Source organism: Alligator sinensis, unplaced genomic scaffold (genome assembly GCF_000455745.1).
Source record: "Alligator sinensis unplaced genomic scaffold, ASM45574v1 scaffold400_1, whole genome shotgun sequence".
Classification (NCBI taxonomy): Eukaryota; Metazoa; Chordata; order Crocodylia; family Alligatoridae; genus Alligator; species Alligator sinensis.
Window position 1 is genome coordinate 1,996,187 of NW_005841897.1, and position 13,042 is coordinate 2,009,228.

The 13,042-nt window shown below is 50.9% G+C and overlaps 1 protein-coding gene across 1 annotated transcript in view; it reads right to left on the minus strand.

Annotated features, from left to right (window-relative positions):
* The window catches only part of QRICH2 (glutamine rich 2), a 43,527-nt gene extending 33,256 nt beyond the window's left edge, over positions 1–10,271 (minus strand). Inside the window, exons 1-4 of the mRNA XM_025197479.1 lie at positions 9,629–10,271; positions 3,631–3,735; positions 1,039–1,110; positions 181–297 (exon numbers count right to left, since the gene is read on the minus strand). Coding sequence (XP_025053264.1) covers positions 181–297; positions 1,039–1,110; positions 3,631–3,735; positions 9,629–10,057 — 723 coding nt within the window. The 5' untranslated portion in view covers positions 10,058–10,271. The remainder of the gene's footprint in view (positions 1–180; positions 298–1,038; positions 1,111–3,630; positions 3,736–9,628) is intronic.
* Between the last annotated feature and the right edge of the window lie 2,771 nt (positions 10,272–13,042).

The window sequence follows — 13,042 nt, forward strand, 5'->3', positions numbered from 1 at the left end:
TTTTCAACAGCAAACATGGGTCAAATCCTTCAGCACCAAACCTCCAGGGGACAGGGAAAGGCCTTGATTTATATATTCCCTTCCCTCCCCTTCTATTAAAGTTGTTGTCTCTGCGGAAGTAGGGAAACAGGCCAAGTATAGATTCTCACCCCACCAGCCACTTCTGAATGAAACACTCACAGAAGGTGGGGTCTTGCCTTTGTTTGTCACGAGGCAGTCTTCCAGAATTTCCCATCGCACCAGGTTACTCAGTTCTTCTGGACTTGGATAGAGGCTCAGTCTTTGCTCTAGACTTTTCTAGAGAAAAACAACCAAAACCAACACATGTACATAAGGATGGTTCTATGTCCTGTATTACTGCTGTTCTCAGAAAGGGACTTTGCTGTTTTCTCCACTGACTCCTGGAGACTAGTAAGTCAGGAATCACCCTAGATGATAGGTAGACAGGGAACATAGGTTCCATAAAATGAACTTCAGACTTATTCTGGGACTGATCAATAAAGATGCAGTGAAAACACAGAGCCAGGCAAAGGCAAAAGGAAAGGAACAGCATCCTTGATTCCACAATGGAGGAGATCTTCCTGAGCTGTCTACCCCATCACTCCTTTTCGTAGGAGCAGGGACATTTCCTATCTTTGAACAATCTCATGGTGGCAGGGGGGGAACCAAGAGAGGCATATGGATCAACCTGGAGTTGTTCCTCCTCTATCATTAGGAAGGAGGACACTATAGAAACCTAGCCAAATCTTGACTCCTATTACAAGTGGTTTGAGGTGCACAGATCATCTTAAAACCTGACCCTGAGGCAGGCTGGGCATCAAAGTCATTAAGCACCAGAGATGCCAAGTACCTTTCAGGATGTGACCCTTAATGATTCTTATTCTGACCTTGAGTCAGAAGACCCAGAGAAAATAAGATGCATAACAAGGGAGGAGAAGCAAGGAAGACCGGGAAGGATTAAGTGGAAAAAAAAGTCAAGGAAAGAGCTTGGGAAAGACCTGGCAACTAAAAAATAAGGCCTTTTGCCCAGGAACATACCAAATCAGTATTCAGATTCTTCTGATCCATGAAGCAGACCTGCAGTTGACTGTCAACTTCCTGGGGATTTAGCTGTAAAAGGAGGCAAGAAAGGGAAGTTAGTCAGCCTTCTGCAACTGGGTGTATGTGTATGAGATGGAGAGGGAATGCTTTAAAAGGGGCATGGCCAATTTAGAGAGAAAACTTCAGCTCTATTGTGCATATACGTGCCTGCATACACAATATACATAGCGGCTTATATTCTTCTCTCCTCTGCACCAGCATCTTCAGCTTCCAATGTGGTTTGTTTAAAAGCCAAGTTAAATGCTGTTTCAGCTCCTGCACCTCTCCGTTGGTCCACTTCCCAAGTGGTGGTTTCCCATTCATATTTTCCTGCCTGTGAAACATTTTGGCTTCCACTGTTGTTTGAAAGAGCCTAACTGACTATGTCCAGTCTCCTGGAGGTCCTGCTGGGGCAGCCGTCTGAGGCACAGGCATGTCCACTTGGGTCCCTGAAGCGCTGGGCCAGGCTCCAGGAGCTGTCACATGAGTCTCTGGTGCACCAGTCAAGGCTCTGGGAGGTGTCACCTGGGTCTCTGGCAATCCTGCCCAGGCTCCAGGAGGTGTCACTTGGGTCCCTGGCACACTAGGCCCAGCTTCAGGAGGTGTCACTTGGGTTTCTGATGCACTGCCTCAGGGTCAGGTATGCCAAGGGATTTACCAACTAAGCAAGAAGAGACACACAGGAGTGCTCCTTGAGTCTAAATGCTTCAGTTCTTGTGAATTTGTAAGCTTTGATAGCAGAAAGAAGCCAAAAACATAGGCTCAAGGGGATGGTATCCTTTCAAACATACCTGGACTAGATGACCTCATGAGATCCCTTCTAGCCCTACTTTCCTATGATTCTGTAACCTGGTGTTAGAAACATCAACACAACCAACTTTGGGTTGAACATGAAATGAGCCTATAAATAGAAAACAAAACTAATGAGACCAATGATGTGAACGAAGTGCAAAATGGATCAGTAAATGTCCCAGAAAATTGAGTAAGGTCTTGTGAAACCATCTACAGGCATATGAAGGGAACAACATAATTGAATTGGGTTTTTGTTTTCTTAAGTCCCTTTCTGGTTTGATTATCTAAAATGGCGTTAAAAACTAGAGAGAGGTAGTTAGCTGTATTAGTTTGAAGTCAGTCGTGAGTTAGGGTTAAAAACTAGGACAAGGCGAGATGTTTATACATAGGATAGGTTTTTCTGGTCTTGGTCACAGCCCTTCAAGACACAGCAGGCAAGTAAAACCACCACTCTAAACGAGTTCTTTTAAATTCATAGTGTTGCATACAGATGGGGATGTATAATGGGTACCAAATCCACGGAAAATGTCTCCAAGGAAAAACCTCCAAGCCCAGCCTCAGATGTCTAAATCACTGAACTTGACCAAGTTCCTTGCAAATCATTTTGGCGCTCACCACCATAGATTTTGGCATGGAAGAAGCGAGTGTCAGAAATGGATTTAAAGGGGGCGGACTGGTGGAGCACAGGTCTTTTATTCACAAGGGTGGAGAAAGGAGCCTGGAGTCAACTTTACTCCAATCTCTTTCATTCAGAAGTTTGAGTAACAGGAAAAGGCCAATAGGAGAGGAAGGAGCTGAAAGGCTAGCACCAGCAATGGAAGAGGGATGAGGGCAGAGCTGGTAGCTGGGCCAGAGGCACGGAGCATGTAATGCACAGCAAGGGCTCAGCCCTGGCCGCCCCTCAGCTTCTCTCTCTCCACGCTCTAGGAAACGAGATGTTTATTCCTTCCCTGTGCCAACCCCTGTGAGGCTTGCAAAAAAGCCACGAGCCCTTGCAGCATGCTGTGTCCCCACAGGGAGACAGCACATTATGCAAGTGTCCCCTCAGTTGGCCGCGGTGGGGATTCCCTGCTGGGGTGAGCAGTGAGCTGGGTACAGCCAGCCTCTGCCACATCCCCGTGGCTTCATCACGAGGCTCAGCTTCTCTCCCGCCTGGCAACAGCCGTTTCTCTGCAGAGACCCAAGGCCAGCACTAGTCAGGAGGAAGCTCCCTGGGGACTCACTCCCCTGTGGGCATGGAAGGATGGCTCCTTGCTGCAGTCTTTAAAGGGGCATGGACAGGTCCTTTGTCTGCTGTCCAGTGCTGGGCTCCCTTACCCCATCTGTGAAGCACTTGCTTCTTCAGCAGTTAGCAGGATACTGGCTGTCTCCCACCCCTACGCAGTGCTGCATGATGTCCTCTACATGAGGAGGGGCTGCTGTCAGGCCTCGTCCCAATGTCCTTACTTTCCCTGGCAACCTCGGCTTGTCAGATGGAGCCATCACCTTGGTTCTCACACTGCAGTGCCCTGTCCTGGTGGAGCCCTAAGGAGACAGCAGTGTCCTAGCAGGGTGATATTGTCTGCCTCAGGTGCCCTACGGGTACATGGGGGTGTCAGGGAACAAGGGCTCGGTGGACTCAAGGGACCAGGATGGTGTTTGGCTTTCCTAAGGGGAAAGGGGACAGTTCAGCTCCCCTCTGTGTGACACCAAGGGGACCTCTCCCCTCGAGCAGCAGGAGGGAGGCTGGCCATTCAGTGTGGCAGGGCACCGACTCACCCAGCCAAGCTTTTCCTTGATCTTTTTGATCTTGTTGTCTGTGTAGGCCTGAGCCATCTTCACACCATTGACCTCGTTCAGCAGATCTTGCAACAGAGACATGGACTGCAACAGAAATGGAGCGGGTGGGGGTGTGAGTCTATGACACCTCTTATGCCACAGTAAGGTCTAGTACAGGGCAGGGAGCCATTAGTCCCAGCTCTGCCACTGTCTTGGCTGTGTGACTGAAGGCAAGTCACTTCTCCTCTGAGCCTCAGCTTCCTTAGAGGGGAAATAACACTCACCTGACTGACAGTACCGTGAGATGGACCCAACGAGGTGGGCACAAGCTGCCAATGCTGTGCAGATGGCATGATACAGGCGAGCAAGGGACTTGCCAATGAGCCAGCTTATAGAGGTGGAAGGGCTTCTGAACCAGGGCAAAGCAGCAGAGTCTCTATAATCAAGACATCCTGCAGGTTAGACTAGGTGAGCCCTGGGAACCCCGATTCTGTGATCCTTCCCAATGGGGAGTCAGACACAGTAGGGTGCTCAGCAAAGCTACTAACGAGAATAGCAGCTAATAACAGACAACATCTGCATTAATCCTGGCTGCTTCCCACTGCTGGGCAGGAGAGCAAGGACCTCCTAGACTCAACAAAGGGGTTAAATGGCAGTGCCTGGCAGGGGGCCTCCACTCCAGCATGTGTGCCCACAGGAGGTCAGCATGGTGCACTGGTACCTAACAAAGCATGGAGAGATCAAGTGCAGACATGCCCCCAAGTCTGTGCCAAGACATCACAATGCAGAGGCATTCGCTGCTCATTCACCCCCTGCCTTCCTGGCTTAGTTTGGGCTCTGCAGGTTTCTCCTGCCAGAGCTTGGGCGCTACCTTGCTCTCTCTGGGATCATTTTCTTTCATGTGCATTTGGCACCCTGACCTCACAACAAACCTGCCTCTGGTCCAGATGTGCTGGTATCCAGCTCCACTGTTGTGCTCAGGAGCTGGTGCCAACCCCTCATGAGTGCACTTAACCATTTGTGGGCTGGATTTGGCCTATTCCCGTGGCCCAGGCTCAACAGGCAACACCTGCTGTTGCAGGCTTGTCTCAGGGGTGGAGCAGGGGAGACTGCAGATCTGGACTCTATTCCTGTCTGTGCCATGGTCTCATGAAGTGACCTATCAGCTGTCACTCACTTGTCTTGTGCCTCAGTTTCTTCACCCTGTAAATGGGGGACAGTAGCATTCACCTGCTGTCACCAGGCACTGGCACTAGGAAAAGCACTCCGAAGGTCTCAGGGACTGGCTGAATAGGGGAGCTGGGTATGCTAAGCTCCTCTCAGTGAGCAGTTATGCTTGGCATTTCTAAGACCTGCCAGGACTGGGTGCCCTCATTTCAACACCTCCAACTGTGGCTATAAAGAGCCAGGCATGCCTTACTGTTGGCACCTGGATGCTGCAATGGTGGCAGGGACTCCAGCTTGCAGGGGCATTCCCTTTGAAGCTATTTGGAGTGCTAAAGTGTGCTGGTCTCTAGTAAAGCATTGATCCCCCCTTTGGCCAGTCCTACATTGGACATGCTGATTTCTATATCACACCAAGTTTCTCAGAGCAGGGACTCAGGTGGCATCATCTCATCCTCATGGGGTGCGAGAGGGATTCTCCTCCATTTACAGACAAGAAAGGTGAGGCAAGGGGAGGCAAAATGACTTGCCCAAGGACACAAGACGACTCAGTGGCAGAGGCAGGAAAGGGACCCAAGTGTCCTGACATGTTCTAAGCCTCAGAGCACCATGCTGAGTGCTTCTGAAGATGACTGTGGCCAAGTGTTAGATCCACATCAACAATGAACTATGTGAAAGAACTGGGAAGCACAACTGGAAAGGAACATTCACCGCAGGCTATATGGGGAGCCCCCTATGCAAAGGGCTAAGTAGCTGCTTAAATGAGCAGTTCCTCAGAGGACTAGTTAAGGGAAGTGGTCAGTTTTCCCCTGTGCTGAGAGCCAACATAGGACCTCAGAGCTTCACAGTGTTGTGCACATGGATAAATTCACCCCATTGCATGGGGTTCACAGGCTGGCCTTAGGCAGTGGGAAATTCTAATTTTGTGACCAGAAATTTTGCCTTCTTTTCTCTTAGGGGTTTATTGTTGCCCATTACCAGGCACCTTGCATGGGTTATCGCACTGATATTAACTCGGCATATATCAAACCATTCCACAAAGCCATTATAGGATCCAATCATGCCAGGTGTGGGGCATTCTCAGCTCCCATTGATTTCAGTGTGGGTGCCCACATGGTAGAATTAGACCTTTGTTTCCTAGCTGAGACGACATTCTTGGCTCAAACCAGTGGCTGCCCCAGGCTTATACTCAGACAGGATAAGGTGTCAGCATGGCTCCGAGTGACGGGTGGGAAATCAGCTCTCTGACAATGAAGCGAGTCATTCAGAAATCATTCTGAAGGCTAATTAGAAGCCAGTGCTCAGCTCCCACAGGCCACAGTAGTGACATGTTTAATCCAGCCTGTACATTAAGTCCCAAAAAAGGCAGCAACAGCAAATAATTAAACATTTATAGCCTGGGGGATTGGGTTGGAATAGCTGTGTCACGTGAATCTTAGCACTGATACAAAATGCAAGGGGAACTGTTGTCAGGTCCAGAAAAGGGATAATTTCTCCTTAAATACAGTGCCTCTCCTCCAAACCTGCCATGTCCTGGGATGAATAACTCACCAGGGATTTGCTTTTTTTGTCTTAGGGCTGCCTTGTTCCCCCTAGCACCACTGCAATGCAGCTCCTATGGAGCAAGTCTTTGAGCACGATGCTCCCTTTCACCTCTGGGCATCATTTTAGGGGCAGCCAGCTGACTTCAGACCCATGGCTCCTGTGTGCATATCAGATCCATGCCCACTGGCCTCCATGCCACGGTCTGCTCCAGAAGCTGCAGTCCTGAAGCAGATGATCCAGGTGTCAGTGGCTGCTAACTTCAACCAGCTGTTTCCTGAGCAAACTGAGGGTGACCTTATACTTGCTGGAAGGGCTCAGGGTGGTGCCCATCACTACCCATAAGCAATGCCCAAGCACAGCCCTCTACACAGGAACAGGTTCCAGCCAAGAGGGAGCATCCAGATCTTCCTCCAGCAGTGAATGGCTGCTAGGCTCAGGTCACACAAATATTAGAGGCATCTAAAAAATGAGCTATGGGTTTTGTGTGGCCAAGGAACAGAGAACAGGGTTTTTTACTGCTATCTCCTTGAAGATGCTCTCTCCTTGGAGCCAGTGCAGGAGCTAAGAAAAACAGTATAGTCCCTGCTGAGCCAAGGGGTATAGTCCCTCCTCTCTGAGCTGGGCTTGGAGACTTCAAGCCACAGCTAGTTGGGAGGCAGGGAGATTTCCCAATATATAGCATCAGGGTTGCAGACCCCAGTTATGGAGCACAGGATGGAGGAGTGGGGCGTGCATCGTGGGAGCGGGGGCTGCACCGTTTGAGGCTGTGATCGGAGGCAGAATTAGCAGAGGGAAGACAGAGGAGGAAAAAGACCCAGTGACAAGGGCCTTCTCCTGCTTTCCAAACACCACGTGGAAGGCAAAAGGAAAAGAAAAATCCACCATCCAGTCAGAGCTGGAGGAAGGAGGAAGAGAATTTGAGGGAGACGCAGGATCCCCAGTAATAACTGGGGGTCAGGCTAGATGATCTGTTCAGGTCCCTCCTGACCCTAGCTACTATGAGACTATGAAACAGTGTGGAGCCCCCATCCCAGCCCCGACACAGGCGGCGTGAACCCTCGACAGTGCTGGGAGCTGCGGCAGGGACAATAATTGTCTCCTGCTGAGCGTGTGAAACGAGACCACTGGGCGAACAGCACCCAGAGCCTGATCAAGAGAGGCTGCAGGAAGTGGGAGGAGGGAACCTGACACCTTGGGCTGCCATTTGTTAACATCTAATTATCTCAACTGCCTGAGAAATATTTGGGAGAAGAGAGGGCCTCACTGAGGAGCACCACCCTGAGCCCTTCAAGTACGGTGCTTGAGCAGGGGTGGGAAAAATGTGGCCTGGGGGCCGGATGCAGGGGGGCCTAAAAAATTTTAGATCCTGATGATCTGTAAGGTCTCTTCCAGCCCCCTAACAACTATGAAACTATGAAGAGAGGCAGGTGGCAATATTCTTACCTTGCCCATGTGGACCTGGACATAACATATGACACAGGTGCTACAAAATGGGAAGAGAGATGGCAATACTATCTGCTGTGGATTTTATTGTAAATCCACTGCTGATTTCAATGGAGATTGCAGGTTGGACCCCTCAGAGAGATCCAGGCCAATGCAATTGGAGACCTGGAGTAAAATTTGTTTTTAAATTAAATATATCTGTGCTCCAAGCCAAATCAGCCAAATCAAATTCCAAATCTGTGAGCCAGTCCAGAACCATGTGTGGCCCTACTACCGGCAAACATCACCCACACCTGCAGCTTCAGATGTTTCCAAATCCTTCAGCGGGCATCCTACTCACAGGCCCAAGCCTGGAGGCTTGGGGTTCAGATGCCCCCGAGTTTTGCTTGCCCTTAGCCATAAGGCCCTCAAAGCAGGCTAGGAAGGGGGCTCCCATTTCCATAAAGTGGGCTTAAAGCTGCTACACCTTGGTGGGTACTGAACCACACCAGAAGAGCAGTACTCCTGGGGTGCACCTTAGGAAAACTGGCTTCATGGACACAGATACATGGGATTTCCCGCAGCAAGTTAAGAACAGGTACTATGCTTGACCTGAGCCTTCAAGAGGCGGAGAAGCATGGAGTAGAAAGATTCTGAAGCACTTGATTACATTAATTAAGCTGCTTCCCAACAACTTACGAACTAGACTAGTGGCATCATTCACACATTACAAATGGGGGAAACAAAGGCAGACAGCGCTTACAGGCTGGATTTTCAGAGATCCAAAATAACGCCTCTCTCAAGGAACAGGAGCTGCAGGTGATCCGGGAATAAACATCAAGGGCCCGACTATTGTAGAAGTCACATCGGAGGGATGGGGTAGAGCTGGAAACCGAGCAAACCCAGAAAGCCATGCTTCCCCATGCCAAAAACAGAGGACAATTTGCAATTCAGCATTAGCTCAGTTTTCAGCGCTGCCTAATGGATGTCGACAAAGATTGTTTACAAAGAAGAATGAAAACCCAGGGAGAATAATGCAGGCTCCGCTTTCTCTAGACCGAAGACAAGATGAATGAAGACAAGGATCCACCCGTAGTTAACAACATGGACTGCGTTAGGGAGGGTCAGGGTGGGAGGTTCCTCATCTATCCATCACTTTAACTAAATGGGTAACAGCAATCCAGAATTTATTTCTCTTGCGGCTTCAGATTAATCAGTGCAGAGCAGCTCTTGTAAAATTCATGCCACAAGTCACAGTTGTAAGGAGAGCTGTGCGACACCCAGTTGCGTTTCCCCCACCTCTGATACAGCCTTGGAAGTACAGCACGCACCAAACCCCACCACTCCCCAGTACACCAGGCGGTGGGAACGCAGACCGGGGAACAGGCAACTGGTTCTGGGTTTTCAGAAACTATTTCCCCTTGGAGTTTAGCTCTCATCATTACTGATTCAACAGCTGTCCTAAGCTGACTGGCTTCCAGGTGTGTTCTTCCTTCATTAATAGAATTGAACCGCCTTCACTTAAGACTGTACTTCACTTAAGATGAATCTGGAGTCCCGATGCTTATCATTAGAAATGACGAACGTCGGGAATTATAGAGTAAAACAGAACAGCACTAACAGCGTACACAGACACAACACACACGTACTAAGGTGCCGAGTGACCCATGAAACACGAGCAGGCTGGCTCTCTAATACTTTTCCTCCCGCTCTCTAATCCCTTAGACCAGGGGATGCTGCTATCCCAATTCGACACAAAGCTGCCAAGTGACTTGCCCAGTCAGCGTTGCGATCCTAGCAGGCGCCTGCTGCTCCTCTGCCCTCACCACGAGACACGCGGGCTGGCGCAGGGCACGGGAAGATTTACCTTGGAGATGCCGTTCTCGTTCGCTTCGATCCTCTTCCTCATCTGCATCATTTGCCACATGTCGGCCACCGCAGACCCGTTCTGGGCGCCGCTCTTGGCCCTCTCCAGCAGGTCTAACCCGGACGGGAGTTTCTCCAGGGCAGACAGCTGCTTCTCCAGCCCCTGAAGCTGGCCCACCACGTCTTGCACCTGAGCCTCTACCCCAGCCACTTTCTTCTCCAGGTCGGCGTAGAGCGGCGCTGCCTGGCGCGGTTGGCCCTTGTCCGGCGGAGGCGCGGGCTCCTCCCGCATCTCCGTTTGCAGGTCCTGGAGGTTGAGGTGCTTGATGATGGCGTGGAGCAAGGTGTGAAGGGCGGTAAAATTGACGTGTCCGGTTTCCGGGGTCCCAATGGAGAGGTCGGCCAGTTTGGACAAGCTGATCTGCGCCATCGCCTGTCCCCGGACTGCGTCGCTGTCTCACGGGAAACGCAGAACCGGGGGTCTCGCGCAGGTGGACGGAGGGCTCGGACAGGGTCTCGGCCCCTCTGCCAGGCGCTGAGCTCCCCCCAGGTGGCTACAGCATTTGCGGAGAACCCTGGACCCAGCCCGGCTCCATGGAGGCCAGGGGACGCCCCTGCTCCCTCTATGCCCCGCGGGGCGGATCCTGCCCGCTACTGCCCCTGCCCACGGCCATGCCCGGCCAGAGCCACCCACTGGCACCACCCCCGCCTTCCCATTGGTCGCACCGCGGGCCCCCCGCCGCCCGATTGGCCGCAGCGGCTGCCCATGTGCCTTTGTTTACATCACCGGGTGCCGATTGTGACAGCGCAGCGTTCGGCGTTGCTAGGCAGGGACGAAGCACCGCCCCTCCCCAGGGCCTTCCGCGGCGCAACGCGCTTCGAGAAGTAGTCCCCCCTTCCCCAGCATGGCAGCGCGGGGGGGAGCCGCGACATCGAGCACTGCCTGCACGAGGGCAGCCAGGATGAGGGGGTTGGCAGCGCTGGAGGGCGACAGGAGCATGGAGCAGGGCTCCCGAAATGTGGTAGGCACCCCTGAGGTACACACGTGTGTCCCCCGCGGCGTACTGGGGCCGCGGGGGACACACTGTGTAGTGGCCATTATCATCCTCCATTATAACAATCATTGTTATTTAAGGGGTTAACATATAAAGAGTATGGTGGGAGGGGCAGGTGGGCAGCTGGTACCTCTGGAAGGGGACACCCAACATCTAGAGGTATGCAGCGCCTGGAAGGGGACACCCAGTGCCTGGAAGGGGGTATGCAACATCTGGAAAGGGACACCCAACATCTGGAAGGGGGTATACAATGCCTGGAAGGGGACACCCAATGCCTGGAAGGGGGTATGCAACATCTGGAAAGGGACACCCAACATCTGGAAGGGGGTACACAATGCCTGGAAGGGGGTATGTAACATCTGGAAGGGGACACACAATGCCTGGAAGGGGACACCCAACATCTGGAAGGGGACAGCCTCTGAGCTAGGGGAAGGGCTGATGGTATCAGGAAGGCAGCTCCTCTCCTCTGCACTAGGAAAATCCAGTCCCGCCTGGGCCCCCCCACCCCCCGGCTCTGCTGAGGTGAGAACAAAGGGGAAAATCCCACTAGGAGCCTTCAAACAGGGCACTAGGAGCTCCTACCCGCCTGTCTGGTCTAGCTAGAGAGCCCACCCACCCAGGGAAAGGCTCCCAAGAGATGCAGTCTGCTCGGAGGCAAGAGGGGGAGTAGGAGACTAACAGAAATTAAGCCTAAGATTGGGAGGGGAGCAGGGCAGTGAAGAGGCTTTCCTAAGGTTAGGGAGTTGGGAGGGAAAACCCAGGGCTCCGCTTCCCAGCAGCTGCCATCATCATCTGATCATCCTTCCTTGCCCCTTGTTACAAAAGGAAAGGGGGAGAGGAGTTTGCATCTGAACTCAGCATCCGTCTTTGAGCAAAGGTGAAGGCACAGGCCTGCAGTAACCTCCATGTTTCTCAGGCACATCACTGAGAGAGACTGTAAATACAGATCCACTGATTTAAATCCTCATTTACAAACAGGACCTGCCAGAGCAGATCAGACCAGCCTTCCCCCAGTCCAGTACGCGGCTGCTCACTGGGGCCACTACTGGCAAACTGCACAGGAAGCAGTAGGAAACTTTGATCTCACTTCTCCCTAGGGAAAGTCCCCTGCCAGCCTCAGGATCCAGAGACTGGTTAAGAGTATATTTTTTAAAGGAATATGCTGGGGGTTTTTTTGTCAAAAACACCCAGCCCTTGCTTAATGCTGCAGAGCTCTTGGCTGTAATGAGATCTCATGGGAAGGAGCTTCGCAATCCAAACTGTATATCATGTGTAAGATAACCAAGTGCTTGCAATTTCTTCTTTAGGACACTCGTACTGGGTTCAAGGCATCCTGCCCAGTCTGTACTCCTCTTTTAAACTGGTGTGATTTGCCCCAAAAGCATTTTTGGCATGAAACATCTCCCCCTACTGCAGCTCTGTAGCATGAAACAGCAGCATTAGATAAGCGGCAAACCATAGAAAATAAAGAGGGAAGGGGTCTCGAGAGGTCATCTAGCTCATCCCCAGGGCCCCAAGGCAGGATCAACTCTACCCAAACCACCCCTGACAGCAGTTAGTTTAACCTCTTCTTAAACCCCTCCAATGACAACCGCCCTCAGTAATCTGTTCCAGTGCTTACATATGGCTGGAAAGTTTTTCCTAACGTCTAATCTAAATCTCCTGTGCTGCAATTTAAGCCCATTACTTCTCACCCAGCGGACAAGGAGAATAGTTTAACCTCCTCTTTTACAGTAACCTTTTACATATTTGAAGACTATTATCACATTTCCTCTTAATCTCCTCTTCTCTAGACTAAACAAAACCCAACTCTTTGTGTGCCCTCAGAGGTCATATTTCCTAGACCTCTGATCATAATGGAAGCGTGTCCATTTGAAATAGCAAATTTTGGAAAGCAGACTTTACTTTCCTGAATTGGAACTTGGCCAGGCCAGTGGGGTCAACACCATTACTCTTCTAACCATTAGTTAATGCCATTACTTAGATGAGCTAAGCCATAAACTCTCCAATGGCTGTTACTGTCTATGCCTTATTGGTATCATCCTTAATTTGCTTTCCTCGTTTAAAAAAGCACCCCCATACCCTCAGACAGCAGTAGTACTCTGCTTCTTGCGTTAAACTTGTTTTACCCCAGCCCACTAGGTTGTCTCAAATTGAAATATTTCTGATCCAAAGCCTCCAAATTTGATTAAAATTTTACCTCCGACTTCCACGAGCTTTGGCTCAAATTTTTTGTAAACAAGGCGAGATGCTTTAGTTCAATTTCTTTGTGGTCACAGACGGTGGAAATGACACAACCAATGATGTGATGGGAATCGGAGACATTCCAACTCTTTTTCTGGCTACAGTCCCATTCAGCA